The sequence below is a fragment of the Ursus maritimus genome, unplaced genomic scaffold (assembly GCF_017311325.1).
Source record: "Ursus maritimus isolate PB19 unplaced genomic scaffold, ASM1731132v1 scaffold_9, whole genome shotgun sequence".
NCBI classification, from domain to species: domain Eukaryota; kingdom Metazoa; phylum Chordata; class Mammalia; order Carnivora; family Ursidae; genus Ursus; species Ursus maritimus.
Genome location: NW_024427107.1, coordinates 80,358,531 through 80,380,602, shown reverse-complemented (window position 1 = coordinate 80,380,602; position 22,072 = coordinate 80,358,531). Strand labels below are relative to the sequence as shown.

General features: G+C 55.8%; 2 protein-coding genes across 5 annotated transcripts in view; one reads left to right on the top strand and one right to left on the bottom strand.

Moving 5' to 3' along the window:
• The window catches only part of CPSF1 (cleavage and polyadenylation specific factor 1), a 13,985-nt gene extending 12,053 nt beyond the window's left edge, over positions 1 to 1,932 (top strand). For both annotated transcript variants that reach the window (XM_040625860.1, XM_040625859.1), the window contains exons 29-38: positions 22 to 106; positions 175 to 316; positions 400 to 552; positions 627 to 803; positions 886 to 952; positions 1,027 to 1,074; positions 1,147 to 1,302; positions 1,382 to 1,511; positions 1,589 to 1,727; positions 1,801 to 1,932. In XM_040625860.1, coding sequence (XP_040481794.1) covers positions 22 to 106; positions 175 to 316; positions 400 to 552; positions 627 to 803; positions 886 to 952; positions 1,027 to 1,074; positions 1,147 to 1,302; positions 1,382 to 1,511; positions 1,589 to 1,727; positions 1,801 to 1,848 — 1,145 coding nt within the window. In that variant the 3' untranslated portion in view covers positions 1,849 to 1,932. The remainder of the gene's footprint in view (positions 1 to 21; positions 107 to 174; positions 317 to 399; positions 553 to 626; positions 804 to 885; positions 953 to 1,026; positions 1,075 to 1,146; positions 1,303 to 1,381; positions 1,512 to 1,588; positions 1,728 to 1,800) is intronic.
• On the bottom strand, positions 1,923 to 22,072 carry ADCK5 (aarF domain containing kinase 5). Of its 3 annotated transcripts, XM_040625861.1 has the most exons (15): positions 21,961 to 22,072; positions 11,075 to 11,196; positions 9,964 to 10,113; positions 4,456 to 4,531; positions 4,131 to 4,331; positions 3,913 to 4,053; positions 3,713 to 3,826; positions 3,478 to 3,609; positions 3,326 to 3,409; positions 3,152 to 3,233; positions 3,007 to 3,085; positions 2,840 to 2,931; positions 2,515 to 2,767; positions 2,307 to 2,423; positions 1,923 to 2,218 (listed from the first exon to the last, which is right to left on the bottom strand). In XM_040625861.1, the coding sequence occupies exons 1-15, from the start codon at positions 21,970 to 21,972 to the stop codon at positions 2,113 to 2,115; spliced, it is 1,761 nt and encodes a 586-aa protein (XP_040481795.1). In that variant the 5' UTR covers positions 21,973 to 22,072; the 3' UTR covers positions 1,923 to 2,112. The 3 variants fall into 3 exon arrangements, with proteins under 3 accessions (XP_040481795.1, XP_040481796.1, XP_040481797.1); XM_040625862.1 differs by lacking the exon at positions 4,131 to 4,331; XM_040625863.1 differs by lacking the exons at positions 9,964 to 10,113; positions 11,075 to 11,196; positions 21,961 to 22,072 and having other exon boundaries at positions 4,131 to 4,326.

Genomic DNA, 22,072 nt, shown 5'->3' with positions numbered 1-22,072 from the left:
CGTCACCCCGTGTCCTTGCAGACGACCGATACATCCACCCCCAGCAGGAGGCCTTCTCCATCCAGCTCATCTCCCCGGTCAGCTGGGAGGCCATCCCCAATGCCAGGTGAGGCTGGGTCTGGCTGGGGACTGGCGGCCAGCCAGGAGGCGGCATCCTCACCCTTCCTCGTGCAGGATCGAGCTAGAGGAGTGGGAGCACGTGACCTGCATGAAGACCGTGTCGCTGCGCAGCGAGGAGACGGTGTCAGGCCTCAAGGGCTACGTGGCTGCTGGGACCTGCCTCATGCAGGGGGAGGAGGTCACGTGCCGAGGGCGGGTAAGAGGCCGGCGGGTGGGGGTGGCCGGTGCCCGGCAGCTTCGGCCCCTTCCCTGCACATCACCCGCTTCCTTCCCTGGCAGATCCTGATCATGGATGTGATCGAGGTGGTACCTGAGCCCGGCCAGCCCCTGACCAAAAACAAGTTCAAAGTCCTGTATGAGAAGGAGCAGAAGGGCCCAGTGACCGCCCTGTGCCACTGCAATGGCCACTTGGTGTCTGCCATCGGCCAGAAGGTATGCCCTGTCCCACCCGCTCCGGGGGGCTGCCCGCCGCCTACCCCTCGTCACCCCTGCCTCCTGTCCCCTAGATCTTCCTGTGGAGCCTGCGGGCCAGTGAGCTGACTGGCATGGCCTTCATCGACACCCAGCTCTACATCCACCAGATGATCAGCGTCAAGAACTTCATCCTGGCGGCGGACGTCATGAAGAGCATCTCGCTGCTGCGCTACCAAGAGGAGAGCAAGACGCTGAGCCTCGTGTCCCGGGTACCCGTGTGGCCCAGGCCCGTGCTGGGTGGGTGCTGGCCGCGGGCTGACCTTGACGTCCCGCCCCCCGCCCCGTCCCCAGGATGCCAAGCCCCTGGAGGTGTACAGCGTGGACTTCATGGTGGACAATGCCCAGCTGGGCTTCCTGGGTGAGCGCAGGGCCTGGGGGCTTCGGGCTGAGACTTCGGGGGCGGCCGGGCTAACCCTGAGCTCTGCTCCCCAGTGTCTGACCGTGACCGCAACCTCATGGTGTACATGTACCTGCCGGAAGGTGAGTACCCCCCCTTCCCCTGTGCGGGGGCTGGGGCCGGGCGGGGGGTGACCTGAGCTCCCTCTGGCCTAGCCAAGGAGAGCTTCGGCGGCATGCGCCTGCTGCGGCGGGCGGATTTCCACGTGGGTGCCCACGTGAACACATTCTGGAGGACGCCGTGCCGGGGGGCCGCGGAGGGACCGAGCAAGAAGTCGGTGGTGTGGGAGAACAAGCACATCACATGGTTTGGTGCGTCCCAGGGCGGGCGGGCGGGCAGGCGGGCGCGTGGTGCGGGCGGTCAGCCTCACTCACACGGCGCTTCCTGCAGCCACGCTGGACGGCGGCATCGGGCTCCTGCTGCCCATGCAGGAGAAGACGTACCGGCGGCTGCTGATGCTGCAGAACGCGCTGACCACCATGCTGCCCCACCACGCCGGCCTCAACCCCAGGGCCTTCCGGTGAGCTGCGCCCACCACCACCCCTGCCCCTCGGCCCCCGCCCACGTCCGCTGCCCTACAGCCCGCTCGTCCCCCAGGATGCTGCACGTGGACCGGCGCATCCTGCAGAACGCGGTGCGGAACGTCCTGGACGGGGAGCTGCTCAACCGCTACCTGTACCTGAGCACCATGGAGCGCGGCGAGCTGGCCAAGAAGATCGGCACCACCCCTGACATCGTGAGTCCCTGGCCTGCCCGCGCCCCCCCCCCCACGGGGCCCTCCCCCCACTCACCAGCCCTTTTCCCTGCAGATCCTGGACGACCTGCTGGAGACTGACCGTGTCACCGCCCACTTCTAGACTCCCAGATGCTGCCGCCGCCACCCTGTGCGCTGCCCCCACCCCTTTTTGTACAAAATACGAGGAAAAAGCTATTTGATTTGACAAGAGCTTGTGGTCATTCCAGGCCTCCTGGCTGGGCCGTAGTCCGAGCCCCGTGGCGTCCCCCCCTAACTCCAGGCCACAGCTGCTTTGCGCCCCCGCTCTTGGGCGTGTGCACCGCCAGCCTGGCCCGCTCTGTCTGACCACGGAGGAGCTCTGAGGTCCTCTGGCCCCCGGGACTCCCTAGGTCTCCAGGTACTCCGAGAGCCCCTGGGTCTCGGGCAGGAGGCCCAGGTGGACCAAGAGCCGAACCAGGAGGGCGGTGAGCCGCATCGATAGGGTCTCCAGCCTGGGTGGGAGGGCAGAGGGGTCGCAGGTTGGTGGGGAGCAAGTCTCGGGCAGCGGCCCTGGGTGCCTGCCCCCTCCCATCCCCTCACCTCAGGGCCACTTCAAACTTGAACGTCTCCCAGATGACCTTGACGTGGCGCAGGAGGCTGGCCCCGTAGACGCTGTGGTACGCCGCACCTGCCAGGCGGCTCCAGCCCCTGACCGCACTGCCCAGAGACGCGGTCAGCCCGGCTCAGCCCCCCCTCCCCCCGGTGCCTCCCGCCCCCCGGGCTTCCCCCCCCCCCTCGCCAGCCCCACCTCTTGGCCATGAGGAAGTAGCGGTCGACGGGGGCGCCCAGGGCAGTGTTGATGGCGCGCACGGTGTTGATGTTACGCAGCACGAGCAGCATGGGCCGCGGCAGGGCCCTGAGCACGGCCATGATGTCCTCGAAGTGCTCCCGCGCCATGGTCTGCATGTAGGCCGCCTCCTCGCGGCTCAGCAGGTGCGAGCGCCACAGCTGCCCCAGACGTACGGGCCGCTGCATGAGCACCTCGGAGAAGAGGAAGTAGTCTGGGGGGCGGGGAGGCAGTGAGCCCGGGCTGCGTGCCCCACAGGCCCCCGCACCCGCACCCCCGGCCTCACCTCGCACCCCGAGTGCCTCCGCGTGTGTCTTCATGGCGGCATCGTCCCTCAGAATGATGGCCCGCCACAGCTGGCACAGGGCTGACCGGTCCCTGCGGGCAGCCAGCAGTAAGGCCGGAGCACCCGGGCCCGTGCCCCCCTCAGCCCCTCCAGGCTCCCCAGCTTACTTCTCGTCCAGAAACTGGTAGAGCCCGTGGTCCAGCAGCACCAGCTGTGCCTTCCCATCGGGGCCTTTCCGCACCAGAACTAGGGACACAGCATGTTGGCCCGTGTCCCCCAACCCCCGACCCCCACCCCTGGGACTTTCCCTACCATTGCCGGGGTGGGGGTCGGAGTGGATGAAGCCTGTATAAAATATCTGCTCCGCAAAAGCCTGGATGAGCTTCTCTGCGATCTGGGGAGAGAACGGGACCAGCCACGGTCACCTGTGCTTAGGGCACATACACGCCCCTCCCACACCCACACACTGATGCACACGGCACTCACATCCTTCACCGCCAGACCCATGCACTTGATGGCCTGCATGTCGTTGACCTTGCAGCCTTCACAGAATTCGGCGGTCAGCACACGCTGGGAGAGAGCAAGTGGCTGAGCTCAGCAGGGCTGCACATTCCCACCCAGGAGGGGGCCCAGCCCACCTTGCTGGACGTGTCCCAGTGCACGCGGGGGACCACGATATAGCGGAAGTGCTGCAGCTCCCGTGCACAGCGCTCGGCATTTCGGCCCTCGTTCTCGAAGTCCAGCTCCTGGGCCAGGGTGCCCTTCAGGTCCTGGGGGCCACATGGGCAGCTGGGGGTCCAGGTCGGGGACCAGCGCACCCCAGCACGTAACGTGGACCCTGCTTGCTCCAGCCCGTCTCTGGGCAGCGGTTACCTGGAGCACCCAGCTGAAGCCAAAGCTGGGGTGCATGAACTCGATGAGCCGGAGCAGGAGCTCCAGAGTGTGGATGTCCCCGTCAAAGCGGTCCCGCAGGTCGATGTACTGCACCTGGGTTGGGCGAGGGTGCAGGGAGGAGCCAGGGCCGCCAGCACCGCCCCAGACCCCGCTGCAGCGAAGAGCGAGCCCCCGCGTACCTTCACGGCCACCTCTGTGCCGTCGTGCAGTTTGGCTCGGTGCACCTGGGCCAGGCTCGCGGCGGCAATGGGCTGGTAGTCGAACTCCCGAAAGAGCTTGTGGGGCAGGGCCTGGAAGTCCTCGAGGAACAGTTCGTCCACCTGGCAGGAGAGGGTTCCTGGAGCAGTGGGGGCGGGGGGGGGCACTGCCAGAGCTCACAGCCCAAGAAGGGGCTCACCTCCTGGAAACCGCGCGTGAGGGCCCTGTCCTCCAGCACACGCAGGGTCCTGATATACTCCGGGGGCAGCAGGTGGTTGAAGGAGCACAGCCCCTGGCCCAGCTTCACGTAGAGGCCCCCATTGCTGATGGCCCCGGCGACCAGGGCATCAGCTGCCCGCTGGTGACATGCAGACATCACCTCCAAGTACCCCGGGCTGTTCTGACCACAGGCATGGAGGGCAAGGATGGGAGCGGGCGGGCGCCTTAGCGCCCCCAGCACCCACCTTCATCTAGCTGTCACCATACCCCCCTTCTCCCACTGTGGCTAAGATGCAGGGACAAACCTCTTCGACCCCTCGCAGGACGATGTTTGCACACCACCAGTAGTCCAGGGAGATCTGGAGGCCTATCCTCAGAGACCTGTTGGCAGAGGCGGCCTTCAGCCCTGGGCAGGCACAGTGCCTCCTGCGTTCGCAGCCTGGACCAGGCGGGAGAGGACAGGCTCTGGTCTAGCTTGCTTGCTCTCAGCACTGCCAGCAGGGCCGTCTCAGCTCCCAGTCTACACGATGGGCAGCCTGCATCCACCCCACCCCTGCCTGCACACGCACCAATGGGCACCCAGGGCATTTGGGGGCGGGAAGAGCTGGGGGCGCTCAGGCCCTGACAACCAGGCACGGCTTCCTCCTCATTCTCCTGTAGCACCTGAGGCCTGAGCAGTGGTGACGGCGAGCGAGCCAGCTGCTGTCACCAGCTCCCCTGTGCAGACATGTCCGTGGACAGCGGCCTCCAGGGAGCCGGATCCCAGTGCTCTCCACAGCCCTGGGGGCCTGGGCCCCTCATGTTGGCGAGGGAACTCACTCCCCGTGGCCGAGGCTGTGGATAGGCAGCCCTGGGTCTGGAGAGGGAAGGAACCAGGGCCAAGCCCAGCCTCCAGCATCAGAGACAGCAGACCCTCAGACCTTCATGAGAGGGGGTGTAGGGCTCCTATTCCTCAAGGAAAAAGCCCTGAGGGGACCTTGGGCCACTGGTCAAGCCAAACCTCTAACTTCCTGCCTCAGGAGGTCAGAGTTAAAAGGCGGGAAGGAAAAGGCTCCTGGATTCTGGACAGGTCTGCCTCCCTGCTGGGGTATGTGCTGCTCCCAGGGGCCGTGGTGACTGAGCGTGCTCGATCAGCGTCAGAGGTCAGCCTGCCCCTTACGCTTGCCACACTGTGCTGCGTAAACGGGCTCTAACCCACTCACCCCAGCCAGACCCAGGGAATAAACAGGACTGTCTGTGAACGGAGTGCGGGGTTGTTGGCAGGCTGAGCAAGGGTACAGGATTTCTCTGAGCTCCCTAGAGATACAAAGCGGGGGAGGGGGGCTTCCCCCCTTCCTGAATAATTCAGTCCAAAAGGCAATGCAAGGTCTGCAAAGGGGTGGGGTAGTTGCTACACTCGGTGACCGATGGAAGAGGTCACTAAATTACAGACAAGGGAAGCCAAGATTCTCCCAGTTGGAGAAAGGAGTTCTGGAAAAGGAGTGAATGAGAATGATCTCTGTACTGGGAAATATGTGTGTGGGTGCAAGATGTGCTGTGTATGGCTAGATACAGAGACGGACACAGGTGAGTGTGCGTGCACACGGCCATCTGTCCAAACACCCCTCGCTCTAGCCTGTGGAAGGGCCTGGGAGCAACCAACATCCACACCACGGTCCTTAAGACCCCTCTCCGACCCAAGGAACCAGGCTCCCCGGAGCACGGCTGATTCCAGGCCCAGGAAAGAACAAGATGAGCCTGGAGCATCTCCGTGCAAGAAGGAATAAAATGCTCCAGAAATGGGGACACGGCCAAAGGACTCGGGTGGGAGCTTAAAAACAGAACAAAACAAAAAAACACAAACACAACAATTTGAAGATGTAATGGCAAAATCTAGGTTCACTGTACAGTGTCCCCAACTCCATTTGAAATTTTTACAATAAAATGTTGGCGATAAAAGGATCTACACCTGAAACTAATATTACACTGTATGTTAACTAATTGGAAGTTAAATAAAGACTTGGAAATAAAAAAAGAAAAGGATCACAAAGGCTAAACCTGAACAGTCAGCAACAAAAATCCTGTACCCTTGCTCAGCCTGCCAACAACCCCGCACTCCATTCTTCACAGACAGTCCTGTTTATTCCCTGGGTCTGGCTGGGGTGAGTGGGTTAGAGCCGTTTACACAGCACAGCGCGACAGCTCTCTGTCAACAGAGTCAAACAAAACACCCACGAGTCCAGACTGATACAGATAAACGGGAGAAGAGAGTCTTCTTACAGGAGAACCGCAACTAACAGGCGTGGAATGGCCGAACCAGGGAAACCACCACTTGGGGACTGCAGTAAGCATGAACGCACCGAAGGAGTCCTGGGAGGTGCTGAGCCAGTGGACAGAAGGGCAACGGGAACCGACCCCAACATCACGCAGACAAGGGGCCCGGGCAGACCACGCGCTGGCCCGGGGGTGCAGAACAGTGCCGAAATGTTGGAGGGGCCTTTTACAAAAGGGGTCAGCAACATTTTTCTTTACAAAGTTAGACGGTAAAGATTTGGGGCTTCATAAGCCATACGGTTTCACCTCTGCTGTCACAGTGACAGCAGCCACAGGCAACGTACGCACAACGGACAAGACCACAGGCCCAAAAAAGCTTTATCAAATGGGCAGCAGCCGTGTTTGGCCACAGTTTGCTGACCCCCGTTGTACAACATTACTGGCCTACACGCCTCCCAACGTGTCAAGGTCACTGTGTAGTGAAGAATTAACTTTAGCCAGAAAGGCCTGGCCTTTGCCCCAGCTCCTGGAAGGTGGCCTCTGAAGCCCTGTGATCTCCCAAGTGACAGGAGCGTCTGTGATTGGTGATGGGCCCGGACGGTGCGTGCTGAGGACGCTCTCAGATTGCCAGAGATCAGCGCAGCCGGGGGAGGGAGGGAGACTGGACACAGTTCAGCTCAGCGATCCAACCACTCCCGGAAGGAGAGCCCCGTGGGAACCATGCACACTGAAGCTCACAGAACAACCCAGATACACGGTCGCATGTCAGGGACAGGGCAGGAGCGGCGCTGTAACAGGTCTCTGAGGGCACGGCACTGAATCTGGGGCTCTCCCAGGCCTCACCCTGTGCATCTCTTCCTTGGGCTCATTCCGATTTCTATCTTTTTTGCTATGATAACACCTTAATCCAGAGTACAGCACTTTCCAGAGTTCTGTGATTCATCCTAGAGAACCATCGAAACTGACAGCCCTGGGCACACATGGGGGCCTGGGGGGCCATGCCTGACCTTAAGTTTAGCCATAAGAGCCAAGGAGACACAGGGGGACTGTTCTAGACTGCAGGAAATTAGAGACGGGCCTGGTACGGGACCCTTGTGCTACAAAGGTTATTGCTGGGACACTTGGTGACAGGTGGACGAGTTGAGGCATTCAGTGGTTCATAACGTGCCAGTGTCCTGAAGGTGCTCGTGGAGAATGTCCTTGCTTAGGAAATACCCTCCAGCTTGCAGGGGCAATGGAGCACACTGACAACTCATTTGTAGAGGTTTCAAGAAGAAAAAAAGTTCTTTTGTCTTAGTCCTACAACTTTTCTGGACACTTGAAACTGTGTCCAAAAAAAAGCCCACAGGTTTCTGAGAAGTTAAAATTAAATAAGGGGTGGGGGTAAGAAACCAAGGCCTTGATGCAGACTTCCCACCACTCATCTCTGAGCCTTCTCTTTCCCTCTCTCTTTCTCTCTCTCTCTCTCACACACACACAAGTGATGTGTTCTGCTCTCTGCTCTCCTGCAACATAAGGAGCTCCCAAGTCCCCTGGTGGTGAGTCAGTCTGACCTGCTCCCCACCTGCGCATACGCTGCCCCTGACCCCGGAGGCCCTGTGGTCGCCCCTGTGCCCAGCCTGCCTGTCCTGGCAACTGCTGGGGCTTACAGCTAACAAGTACAAGTTGGGAGAAGAATAGTTCTAGCTCCCTCCCTCCAATCCCGGCTCAGCCTTTGAAAGCAACCCGTAAAAATACATTTTCTCAGGAAGGAAGCAGAGAAGGTGATGAGGGAACGGAAGGCAAGCTGAGGACAAAGCAGAAGCTGACACCCTGCAAACACCGCCCCCCCCCCATGGGATGTATGTGACATCCCTCAGGCACTCCTGGCTGCCCTAAAGGACAAAGAAACAGTCCTTACTACCTACAGCCCATTGACAAGTCCTTGAAACAGGCATGGTGACATTCCTCTAGGAACTCAGCTGCCTCCATGTTAATACTTTGCTAAGGGCAAAAGGCAGTCCTAGCCTGACCCCCTCCCCTCCACCAAGATCCTGTAAGTCTACTTTAACGTATAAAAACTCCTTTGGAAACTTCCTTTATCTCTAACCCCCCAAGATACGTGTTGGCAGTCAGCCCCCAAGCATACGGCCCACCGATACACATCTGAAGGGTCTCATGACTCAGGTTTTATTAGACGGTAATAAATGACCCTTTCCCAACAGTAGCTAGCCCCCTCAAGGTCCTGGAAACCATGCTTCCAAAATTCCTTAGAGACTTAGGCTATCCCTAACCCCCTCCCAACTTGAGGGTATAGAATGGGCCACTCCTCACAATCCCGGGGCAGCAGCTCTTTCTGCCCACGGGTCCTGTCCCCCTGCTTTAATAAACCACCATTCTGCACCAAAGACGTCTCAAGAATTCTTTCTCGGTTGTCGGCTCCGGACTCCACCCCACTGAACCTCACCTGAACCTCATCAGAAGGCAGGCTTGCCGATGGTGCATTTGACACTGGCGAACAGCAGCAGTGTGAGGCGGACGGTAAGACAAGCCCGGACATGCCAAGTGTGCATTTCGGAAGCAGGCTGCATGGGGACGGTCCCCACCAGTCCCACGCCCTCCCGCACAGTGCAGAGCCACAGAAGAAAAGACAGAGCCGACTCCAGGCTCTGCCCTCGTCAACCTCAGTTCTGGGAGACTGGACAACCCTACAGGACGGAGAACTCACTGCCCAGAACCTGCCCAGGAGGGCAACTAGGTGCTTCATGCAAACCTGACCACCTGGGGAGACAGGAGCGCAGGGGCGGGACCACTGTCAACAGAGCCAAGTGAGGAGCCTGTTGTGTCCTCAAGACAGGCAGTGGTGAAGCATTCAGCCACCCACCCGACAATGGTCTCCACTAGCATAAATCTCAGGGAAGTTTCTGGCTAAGTGCCCAAAGGCCTTAGCAGTCCTAAGCCTTCCCTTGAGAGATGGACGCAGGTTTGAGAGTCTGCACGTGCTCAGAGCTGCAGCCCCCACCCCCACAGCCTCCTCGAGCAAGGTCTCCTGTGAGCCACCTCCCCGAGCAACCATGTCACACCCCAGCCCAGCCCAACAGTGCGTTTGGGTGGACTGAGGTTTCACTCAAAGCCAAGAGCTGGTTCTCAGGATTTCTTGGCTGTAGGAATTCCTGGATCTGACGGATGGTGGAAATGTCTGTCCAAGGGGCCCCAACAGGAAGATCACCCCTATCCCCGAAGAATCTTGCACTGGTAGATAAGGGAGTATGAAACGGCCTTCAGTTTAAGGCACCCTTAATGTCAGTGACCAGACACTAGCCCCCTCTAGTCCAGGCCACTGGGAGTGGAGGCGAGAAGAGGAGGGAGGAAACTGGTCAAGGCTCATCTGAAGGGTCTGCAAGAGGCCGTATCCAGTGGTCATGGTTCGTTGGCACTACATCCACGGGGACCTGGAAGCACTGGAGTGTCTGGAAAGCAGCTTGGAATTTTCCAGCAGGACCCTGCAGCCCCTCCCAGCCCACATCTCAGGACCGGCCTGGGCAGGCGAGGAAGCCATGCCACGCCCCCGCCCCCTCTACCTGCCGAAACGCCCCACGCCGTCCACTACCAGCCTCATCCTTCTCTTCTCCTGAGGCTCGGCAGTGAAATAGCGGGCCCCAAGGAGCAGGGGTACCCCCAGCACCGCAGCAGACAGCACCTTCCTCCATAGGGGCTGGGGTCTGAAGGACCTGGAGGGAGACAGGGGTGTATGGTGCAGGTTACTTCCCGTCTGCCCCCTGCCCACTGGGCCTGGGCTCTGCAGGCCTCTGCCCCCCACAGCTTGAGGGGCACTCGCAGCCAGAGCCCAGCCCACCCCAGGGAGCTGCAGCTGTACCAGAAGCCTCTTCAGGCAACCCCGGTGCCAGAGGCCCATGTGGTCACTAGCATGTTCCAAGTCACCTTGCCTGCACCCCACGGACACCGTGGACGCCAGGCTCCAAGGGGCCAGTGAGCAAAACAAGCAGCTCTCTGGCTACACAGGAAGCAGCTCACAGGCAGAGCTGAGATCCTCACCTGACGAGGGCCTCCTACGCTGTACAGAGTCACAGCCACTGTCCACCTTGATGACAGCCCAACCCAACAGCGAAGTGCCAGGACGGCAGAGCGGGACAAGATGCGCAGGTGGCGGCGACTAGGGGGAGCCCGACAGGAGCCCGGCATCTACTCACATCCATCCCGAGGTCACCAGGCAGCGAGCGCACACTTGGGTAACACTCTGCGGCCCGCCAGGCCCGAGTCTAGCCTCCTGACACTTCCCACCGTACTCCCGCCCTGACCTGCCCGCTGGCCTCAGGCCTGGAACCTTCCCACCTCCATTTCTCACTACTTCTACCTCTTGTCTTGGACCCATCCGCAGCGGTCCCACCCTTCTGCACGCTCTGAACCTGTTACTCTGTCTTCTCAGAGCACACAGCTCTGGCCGCTGCGTGCTCATGCCACTGCCATCAGGGAGTCCTGCCCCAGGAGCTCCGGTCCCTGGCAGGGGCAGGGGGTGACAACACCAGGGCACCACGCGCAGGAGCAGACGCAGCTGTCTTGGAGACGGAAGCACAGAGAAGCCCAGCCTTGGGCCTCACAAGAGAGGTCTTCCATCCCTGCCTGGCAAGAGGCACGGGCCCTAGGGGGCACTTGGGGCTGTGGAAAACTCACCACCTTGCAGGCAGGACCCTGAGGTTTCTCCTGGAGAAGGCAGCAGGGGACGGCCCAGCAGGGGACGGCCAGGGGGACGGCCTGCTCTGCAGCAGGGCAGAGTGGAAGCGGCAGAGCTGGGCCTGCAAAGGGAACACACCACGCAGGCTCACACAGGCCCGGAGCTGAGGGCAAGCTGTACCTCCCTGTACCCAAGCATGTCATCAGCGCTTGTCAGCACATGCAGGGCCCGTGCTCGGGACCAGGCCCACGTTTGGTTCAGGAATGCAAGGACAATTCCACCTCTGGAGTGCGAGGCCGAGAGCCAAGAATGACATGAGAAAAGGCAAGGCTCCACTCTATGCACCAGGAGCTTCAGCCTCTATGCACCATGAAAGGTCATTAGGAACGCACCACCTCTGAGGGTCCCCTCCGTCCCCGCCTCGGACCTCTCCCGGGGGCCCTGGGACCTCTGACTATTTTTCTGCTGCTCACCCCACTGACCAGTAACCTCAGGAAGTCATTCTGAATTTCCAAAGGAACGATCGATCAATAATGCTTAATCACACAATCAGAAAGATGTCAAACTCTTGGGTGGGAGACCAGAAGCAGTAACAGGGACCCTGCGTAGGCGATTGTTCTGAAAACGCTTGCTAGGACCCCAGCGGCGGAGACTTGGAAGAGGGCGGGGAAGGCCAGGGGGAAGACGTGCCACAGCCACAAGTACCACGGGGACTGCACAGGGCACTGGTTTATCCCAGGGACCCCAGAAACATCACAGGCTCTCCTACGCTTACTGACACCCTTGGTCTCCCAATCTTATTTGAATTATGGGGTCTTAAGTTCCTCAACCACAAACTGCCAACTGCAAATTCTCTTTTTAGGGAAAAAAAAAAGGTTATGCATAGTAAGTCATGACCCATGGCACAGATGTTAACATTATCATTGTGAACTCTGGACCAAATAAAGGACTGACTTTCCAATCATTTTCTGGCCAAAGGACACAGCCCTGAAGACAATTTCAAGGACTGCAAAACAACACAAAAGTCAAAGGAAAAGGTCCATGACCTACTGTCCCAGGAGAACACAGGCTGACAGAAAACCCCTGCTCGGCAAGGCCACGCACAGTGAGCACAGACCCTCCAGGAAACCCACAGAGGCGAGAAAGGCAGCTGCAGGCAGGCAGGGGGTGAGGACCAGTGGCAGCAAGAGCCCCTAGGCTTTCTGTGCAAGAGAGCAGGATAGCACGTCACCCCCCACCCCCACCCCCAGGCCTGCGTGACCTGCCTTGGCCACATGCACACAGCTATGCTGAGGCTCAGCAGCAGAAGAGGAAGCCCAGGGGATCAGCATCTGTGACGACAGACCTGGTGGACAGTAGCTCAGAACTGAGTGCCTGCAGCACGGCGGGCTCCAGCCTGGGATCCCAAGGGTTGTGACAACAAGCAGGGTGCCAGGAAGGACGTCCTGCCCACACCATACGCTCCCCTCAGATGCACCTCTGTCCAGGCTCCATCCAGCCCCCGCCTATTCTCTTTAAGGCCGTTGGCCCCCTCCCTCCCTGTACGCCTCCCCTGACTCCGCATCTTCTACCATACATACCCATCAACCCCTCCGGAGATGCCCTGACACTGGGTCCTGTATGCAACCAGGGGCCACAGACAGATGCAGACAAAACCAAGAAGACACGGGGACAGCATGGGGCACAAGGGAGGGAGGATCCTGCCATCTGGCAAAGAGTAGGACTTCCACGTGAACATCACAGAGCATCTTCTATACAGAGAATGTGGAGTCAGTAGAAGCCTGAAGCCAGGAAAGCACAGGGCATTTCTGGGGAGGAGAGGCCTATGTGGCTGGAAAACATACTGTATACTCATTGATGGGGGGGGGGGTGCCCAAAAAGAGTGGGCAGCAAAGTAAGCTGGAGCCAGGCAGAGCATCCCAAGGGGCCCTGGGGTTTTCCTGCAGGAAGTGGGCAGTGTGCTGGGGAGGTCAGCCCAGGAGGAGGGTGCTGGGTGATGGAGCCAAGCAGGTTCAACGCAAGCGTGAGGAACTGGCAAGATGGCCCAAAGCTGGTGCCTGAGAGCCAGGGAGTGCTGCCTGGAACTCTAGCCAGTGAGGGCTGTGTCGTGATTCCGATCTTCTCAAGAAGACTGCAAGACCACTGGATAAGAACAGACAACAGCCGCCAGCCACTGGAGCTCAGCACTCATTGTCAGTGACCCTGCGCATGTCCAACAAGTGGATCCAGGGTGCAGGACATCCTCTAAACGGCCTGGCCTCTTCAGAAAGTCATTAGGGTCCATGAGTTGGGAACACTGGTGCTGGGCACAGCCATTTATCAATTGTCTCTGCTTCTATAAATATTTGCAAATTTTTAAGATTTATTTATTTAGGAAAGAGACAGAGAAAGCAAGCAGAGGGAGAGGGAGACAAGCAGACTCCCCGCTGAGTGAGGAGTGCAACGTGGGACTTGATCCTAGGACCCTGAGCTCATGACCTGAGCTGAAACCAAGGCCCGGACACTTCCTACCTTTGGCTCGGGTCCTGATCCCGAGAGTCCTGGGATCGAGTTCTGCATCGGGCTCCCTGCTCAGTGGGGAGTCTGCTTCTCCCTCTCCCTCTGCCGCTCACCCTGCTTGTGGCTCACACTCTCTCTCTCAAGGAAAAAAAAAATCAGACACTCAACCAACTGAGCCACCTAGCTGCCCCAACGTTTGCAATTTTGTAACAACAAATTAAAAAACAATCACAGGAAAAAAGTGGGAAGACTGTTGTAGACTGGGAGGCTAGACAGACACAACAGCCAGGCGCACCTTGGGCAGCAGGAAACCTCCTGTAAACACAGTCCTGGGACAGCAAGGTAGTCAGAATACGACAGACATTCAGGAATTACCGTTCACACTCTCAGGCACGATTAAGTTACATGAGAACGATCTTGTTTAGGGGACGCATGTTGAAATGTTTATAGATTGTGTCAAAGTATCAGCAACTTACTTGCAACTGCTCCAATGACAACACAATATATGGTTTCAAATGGAAAGAGGAGCAACTAGAGCAAGATACTCATAACGGGTGGATCTAGGTGGCGGGTATCTGCACAGTTAACTACGTGCGACCATTCTGTCGGCTCGTCCCTGTATTTAAAGGTCACAGGCATCTGCTATGCTGTCCCAAGTCCCAGTCAGGAAGGTGGCACTGTTTTGTTTCCTTTAGAAAAATATAATTAGTTGCAATCACATACAAAGCTTCGTATAGTTACATAAATGACTAAACTATGAATCCCTTACCTAATATAGTCTAATACAAATAATTACTTTTACCTCCTCCCCCCTCCTTACAAATACTTTAGTACACTGTCAATTCTATTTTTTAAAATTTATTTATTTGAGAGAGAGGGAGAGCACAAGCAGGTGGAGGGGAAGAGGGAGAAACAGACTCCCTGCTGAGCAGTGAGCCCAATGTGGGGCTCGATCCCGGGACCCTGGGATCATGACCTGGGCCGAAGGCAGACGCTTGACCGACTGAGCCACCAGGTGCTCCTGTCAATTCTATTTTTAACCTTCCTGACTTTTATATTATTGTCATGCATTTTTAAGTTGTTTTTGTTTTTTTGAGAGGGAGAGAGAGAGGGAGAGCGTGGAAGGGGCAGAGGGAGAGGGAGAGAATCTTAAGCAGACTCCATGCCCAGCGCAGAGCCTGACATGGGCCTTGGTCTCATCACCCTGAGATCATGACCTGAGCCAAAGTCAAGAGTCAGATGGTCAACCGAGCCACCCAGGCACCCCTATTTTAAGTTTTTTATTTTAATTCCAGTATAGTTAACACGCAGTGTTACACTAGCGTACAACACAGTGATTCAAAACTTACACACATCACCTGGTTCTCATCACAAGTGCACTCCTGGGTCCCCACCACCTGTTTCCCACCCCTCCATCCTCCTCCCCTCTGGGGACCATCCATTCTCTATACTTAAGAGTCTGTTTCTTGCTTTGTCTCTCTTGTTTTTTCCTTTGCTTATTTGTTTCTTAAATTCCACACGAGTGACATCATATGGTCTTTCTCCGACTTTCTTTGCTTGCGTCATTACCCTCTAGCTCCACCCGTGTTGTTGCAAATAGCGAGATTTCATTCCTTTTGATGGCTGAACAATATTCCATTGTATATACACCACTTCTTCATCCATTCATCAGTCGATGGACCCTTGGGCTGCTTCCATAATTTGGCTATTGTTGACAGTGCTGCTTTAAACAAAAGGGGTGCATGTGTCCCTTTGAATTAGTGTTTTTGTATGTTTTGGATAAAGACCTAGTAGTGCATTGCTGGGTCGAGGGGTAGCTCTATTTTTAACTTTTTGAGGAACCTCCAGACTGTTCTCCAGAGTGGCTGCACCAGTTTGCATTCCCACCAGCAGGGTAAGAGGGTTCCTTCTTCTCCATATCCTAGGAAGGCGGCATTTTGAAGATGGGGCAGCTAGGGCAGGGCAGGTGTACTCACCGGCGGCAACTGTGTGCCCAGGATATCTGGCACTGTCTGGAGACACTCTTAGTTGTCACAACCAGGGAAAGGGGTGCTCTTGGCACTGAATGGGTGGAGGCCAGGGACAATGCCCAATACCAGACAGTGCCCAGGATGGCCCTGCCCTGGAGACTCAGGTAGAGCCAAGGCTGAGAAGGGGCAGACTATGAACGCAGACTTCTAAGCCTGGGATTGGAATGCAGGCTCTAGCAAGTACTAGCTGTGCACTGAGGGCAAGGTACTTCTCTCTCTATACCTCAGTTTCACAGTCTATAAAGCAAGGACCACTGTACTGTTAATGTATGGGTCAAGTGAACATTTGCAAAGCCCTATGCACGGTGCCTAGCCCACATGACAGGCCAGGCAGATGGGCATGCTGAGGTCATTCCGGGGTCAAGGAGCAGCTACTCTACTCAGCCCTCCTGCTGATTGTGCCATGCCACCTGCTGGTCCCCATGCCTTTACTCTCCTGCCAACAGCCCTGCCCCCACAAGCCCGCTCCAACCTAACATGAAGAAGCATGTACTTGCTAGATTAAATTGAACTATTTAGTTAACTGATCATCAGCTTTCCACCGCTTTTTCAGAAGGAAAAAAAGCATTTAGTCTAGAAGAGAAAAGAGACTATTTCCAACATATGTAAAACTCAGAGATAGGTGACATACAGAATACAAAGAAATGCTTTACTTAACAGGGCAGAAGGGCAGGAGCGAGCAAAGGGACAGCCAGGTTTGCGGCAAAGTTCCCGTGCTGTTCATGGATTCAGAAGCTCCACCACCACAAACCGAGAAGGAACATGGCCACAGCTGACGGAAAGTGATTATTCTGAGACACTAGCATTCACAAGGAATGGAAAGGAAAGATCCATGAACTATTCTAGCCAATAAACTGGAGGAGCACAGCAAAAGGCCTCACGATTCAGAGGCTGCGAGCACCAAGGCCGAAGCAAGGGGGCTGGCAGGGAATGTAACGTGCCAGAGCCCAGGCGTGGCTGCCCCAAGACCACAGGCTAAACCCAGCATCACAAGAGCCCCAGACCCTCCAGATGCCCCTAAGGGCTAAGCAGGAGGGGCCACACGCGTGTTCTTTCATAGAAGGGCACGCTAACTCTGGATTATTCTACACTAAAGCACAAGGCCCTGGCTGCACCCCAAGCCTCAGCGGGGGCAAGGACAGAACGGGAACGGCCCCTGGCTGCAGTCCCCAGTACCAGTTTCTGCTCTTCGGATGCCCTCAGAGCAGTAAGGACTCGGGCTGCATCTCACCATTCCCCAATTCCTTTCCCAGCAGTCAGTGAATCTTCACTCACCCTATAACAAAGGTCCCTCTGGTAGGACCTGGACAGCTCACTCAGCACCAGGCCCAGGCCTGTTCTCCAGGCTGCTGTCCTGCCTGGAGCACCCTTCGCCAGACCCCAATTCCCCAGTCCTGTCTCTCGTCCCCCCATCCGCCTCTGCAACTTGTACACGCTTCTCCCACTATCCTTATCACACCACAGTGTGACTGTTAGTTTAGCCTCTGTCCCCCCACCAGCCTGTGCAGGGCCCACCTTACCACACCACAGTGTGACTGTTAGTTTAGCCTCTGCCCCCCACCAGCCTGTGCAGGGCCCACCTTACCACACCACAGTGTGACTGTTAGTTTAGCCTCTGCCCCCCACCAGCCTGTGCAGGGCCCACCTCTCACTTATCTCTCTGCTTCCCAGGTCTAGTGCAGCGCTTGTTAGATAAAGCAGGAGCTCCGTGAAGGCTTGCTGCATTTAGATAAATGGTGACAGAATGAACCAGAACCCCGCATGGCCCAACCTTGGATGCTAGGTGAGCACTATGAAGAAGGCCACGGTCAGGCAAGAGATGGCAGCAGCCCTTGCAGCAGCCTGGCTCTGGACAGGACTCCAAGGATAGGGCCTCATGCTGACAACTTCAGAGCCCCCACCAGGGTCCACAGGCCCATTCAAGTACATGGCTCCTTCCAGTCTGGGATGGCCAGTGCTCCTCAAACTATCCCCATCATCCAAGAGATACCCCGAAGCCCAAAGAAGCCATGTGACTATAAATATGGACAGAACCTGTAGCCAGATCTTCCAAGAACCAGTCCACGGCAATTTCCAGCACAGCACGTATAACTCAAATCACACCCAGAGCTTAAGCACCAGAGCCTGCCAGCAAACAGGCAGAGAGAGCTGTGGACCCCCAGGCTGCTCGCCCACGCACCAGTGCCTTGTCACCAGGGTGACCACATGCCCTGGCTTGCCTGGGACAGCCCTAGCTTACACTTGTCTCTGCACCCACCACTTCAAAGCCTTTCAGTTTGGATGAGATGAAATGGACCTTCTCTACCCCAGCGTCTCATGCTTTCTTAGAGTGTGTGCACAGCCTGCCTGCAGAAAGAGAGTGTTCATCTGGAACTTAGCTAACAACCTATAAAGCAGGAAAAACGAAAAAAAAGGGCTCTGAGTAGTGAGATTCAAACAGGTATTACAAAGGTCACCAACAGGCCGAGCTGCCTGCTTCCCTGCCACCCTATCAATCAGACAGAGCACATTACGGGATGAAAGGTCACAGCACGAAGAAGCAGCTGCTGCATCTCATGATGAGGCCAAAACCAGAAGAGCTACAGCGGTGACAAGAACCAGGTCTATTCACTGGCAGGGTCAACCGTCCTGTGTGCTCCAGCAGGAGGGGAATCCAAGGCACAGAAATGTTCCCACAGGTAGGAAGTGAGCCTGAGAATCTGGGCCAGCAGAGATGGCCCAGAGGACCATGAATACCCCGCCCTTTTCTTTTCCAAAGGTCTATGACCCTCTTGGCACCAGTCAAGACTCAGAAGCTTACCTGGCTCTGCTCCACTTACCAGATGTGAGCAGCTCCTCATCAGAAGCTGAAACCTGCCTGCCTACTCCTTAGGGCGGTCGGGAGGATTAAGTGACCTGAATATGTGCAGACACTTTGTAAGCTGTAAAGTGCTGTGCTAAAGGCCAATTCAGTGCCTGTCTGCCTGGCTCTCACACTAACTCTGCCTCATCTCAGTTCATAAAACACCCTTGTGTAAGGCAGCTGCTCATTGAAAGTCACAAAAATTAAGAGAAATGCATCTGTACTTACGTTGAAAACCCAAAAGCCTCCACCCCAAAATTGCTAGAACTCGTACAAGGATTCGGCAACATAGCACGATATAAAATCACAGAAAAATACACAGAAATCAGTTGCATTTTAACGCTAACAATGAGACAAAAGAGAAAAATTAAGGAATCTATCTCATTTACAATTGCACCCAAAACCATAAGATACCTAGGAATAAACCTAACCAAAGACGTAAAGGATCTGTACTCAGAAAACTATAGAACACTTATAAAAGAAACTGAGGAAGCCACAAGGAAATGGAACAATGTTCCATGCTCATGGATTGGAAGAACAAATATTGTTAAAATGTCTGTGCTGCCCAGAGCAATCTACACATTCAATGCAATCCCTATCAAAACACCATCAACTTTTTTCACAGAGATGGAACAAATAATCCTAAAATTTGTATGGAACCAGAAAAGACTCTGAATAGCCAGAGGAATATTGAAAAAGAAAACCAAAGCAGGACGCATCACAATTCTGGACTTCAAGCTCTATTACAGAGCTGTAGTCGTCAAGACAGTATGGTACTGGCACAAAAACAGACACATGGATCAATGGAACAGAATAGAGAACCCAGAGATGGACCCTCAACTCTACAGTCAACTAACCTTTGACAAATCAGGAAAGAATATCCAATGAAAGAAAGACAGTCTCTTCAACAAAAGGTGTTGGGAAAACTGGACAGTCACATGCAGAAGAATGAAACTGAACCATGTTCTTACACCCTACACAAAATAGACTCAAAATGGATGAAAGACCTAAATGTGAGACAGGAATCCATCAAAATCCTAGAGGAGAACACAGGCAGCAACCTCTCTGACCGCGGCTGCAGCTGCTTCTTGCTACACATGTCTTCAAAGGCAAGGGAAACAAAGGCAAAAATGAACTATTGGAACTTTTTCAAGATAAAAAGCTTTTGCACAGCAAAGGAAACAGTCAACAAAACTAAGAGGCAACCCACAGAAGGGGAGAAGATATTTGCAAATGTCTTATCAGATAAAGGGCTAGTACCCAAAATCTATAAAGAACTTCTCAAACTCAACACCCAAAGAACAAATAATCCAATCAAGAAATGGGCAGAAGACATAAAAAGACATTTCTCCAAAGAAGACATACAAATGACCATAAGACACAGGAAAAAGGACCCAGTATCACTTGACATCAGGGAAATACAAAACAAAACCACAGTGAGATACACCTCACACCAGTCAGAACGGCTAAAATTAACAAGTCGGGAAACAAGAGATGTTGGCGAGGATGTGGAGAAAGGGGAATCTTCCTACACTGTTGGTGGGAATGCAAGCTGGCACAGCCACTCTGGAGAACAGTATGGAGGTTCCTCAAGATGTTAAAAATAGAGCTACCCTGGGGCGCCTGAGTGGCACAACGGTTAAGCGTCTGCCTTCGGCTCAGGGCGTGATCCTGGCGTTATGGGATCGAGCCCCACATCAGGCTCCTCCGCTATGAGCCTGCTTCTTCCTCTCCCACTCCCCCTGCTTGTGTTCCCTCTCTCGCTGGCTGTCTCTGTCTCTGTTGAATAAATAAATAAAATCTTAAAAAAATAAAAATAAAAATAAAAATAGAGCTACCCTACGACCCAGCCATTGCGCTACTGGGTATTTACCCCAAGGATACAAATGTAATGATCTGAAGGGGCACCTGCACCCCAGTGTTCATAGCAGCAATGTCTACAAGAGCCAGACTATGGAAAGAGCCCAGATGCCCATCGACAGATGAATGGATAAAGAAGATGTGGTCTGTATATACGCTGGAATATTACTCAGCCATCAAAAGAAATGGAATCTTGCCATTTGCAATGACAGGATGGAACTAGAGGGTATTATGCTAAGTGAAATAAGTCAGACAATTTTATGATCTCACTGATATGTGGAATTTAAGAAATTCCACAAATTTAAGAAACAAAACAGAGAATAATAGCAGAAAGAAGAGAAAAATAAAACAAGATGAAATCAGAGAGGGAGACAAACCATAAGAGACTCTTAGGGAGATGGGGTAACTGGGTGATGGGCATGAAGGAGGGCACGTGATGTAATGGCGCTGGGTGTCATATAAGACTGATGAATCACTGACCTCTACCTCTGAAAGCAACAATACACTATATGTTAATTGAATCTAAATTTTTAAAAAAGAAATGCATCGGTACTGTTAATATCTAAACCTACAAGGCTAGGCTTACTAGAAAAATACAAGCCCTGTAGAAAACCAAGTTGAAAATGCAAATGAACCCTTTCAGTCTCTTCAGCCCTAAAGCCCATGAGGAAAAGGATGGATTCCTGGGGCCAGAGTGGGAGAGAGCTGGGTCAGTGATTATGACACCAGGTTTTAAAAGGTGCCGATCCTGGGCACCTAGGTGGGTCAGTCAGTTAATCTGCTGCCTTTGGCTCAGGTCGTGATCCCAGGGTCCCAGGATCAAGTCCCACATCAGGCTCCCTGCTCAGCGGGGAGTCTGCTTCTCCCTCTGCCCCTTACCCCGCTCGTGCTTGCGCTCTCTCTCTCTCAAATAGATAAATAAAATCCTTAAAAAAAAAAGGTGCCGATCCAAACTGCAGAGAGAGCAAAATGGAAGGCCCAACTGAGAAAAGAATGGGAGGAGCGGCTGCCACTTTCAGGGGCTGGGAGGACAGCCTAGGGCCAGGCAGAAGTCTAGGAAGGCCTGCGGGGGAGAGGCTTTCCAGGGCGGGCTGCGCCGGCGGGAGCCCAGCGCTGACACCGCCGCCCCCACGCCCCCAGTCCTCTCCTCTGCTCAGAAGCCGGGCGGCAGGTGTCGGCTCAGGATGACGTGAGGTGGGCTGGAGACCAGAGCAAAGGGAGCCGGGAGCAGGGACCTCCGGTCCGGGACCGCCGCAGAGGATGAAGCAGCGAGGCGTCTAAGGCAGACGTGGGCGCCGGAGAAGGGGTGAGGAGGGGTGTCCGCGAGGGCTAAGATGGGGGAGGTTTTAAGGGCTGTTTCGGGGGCACGCGGCCAATCTGCCTGCGAGGAGATGAGCGGCGTCTGGGGTGTGCCGGGGGGCAGTCCGGCGGTGGGCCCTCCGGTGGAACCCAGCGCCTCCCCAGCACGGTCTAGGGGTTTCTACCGCGAAGAACCGGGACTCCGACAGCGGTGAAGGACGCCCGCCCCCAAGAGCCCTGACGGTCCCCGACGCGGCCCAGGACCGGGCGGCTCGGGGGTGGCCCCGCGGTTCCGGACGGAGGCTGACGGGGCCTGTGGGAGCGGGCGCCGGGTCGCGCCGGGCGGGGAACTCACCGGCCGCCACATCTTCGAAGAAGCCGCGCCGCCGCCGCTCCGGCTCCCGCTCGCCGCAGCCTCGCGTCGCCCGGCCCAGCAGCCCCTGCGGGGCGGGGTCGCTGTGCGCGCG

What these genes read in the sequence shown, in the direction of transcription:
- ADCK5 (XM_040625861.1), bottom strand. An exon ending in TGGGTCTGGCGGTGAAGGAT is followed by an intron (nt 3,234 to 3,325) that starts GTGAGTGCCGTG and finishes TTCTCTCCCCAG; the next exon opens with ATCGCAGAGAAGCTCATCCA. An exon ending in AAGTTTGAAGTGGCCCTGAG is followed by an intron (nt 2,219 to 2,306) that starts GTGAGGGGATGG and finishes CCTCCCACCCAG; the next exon opens with GCTGGAGACCCTATCGATGC.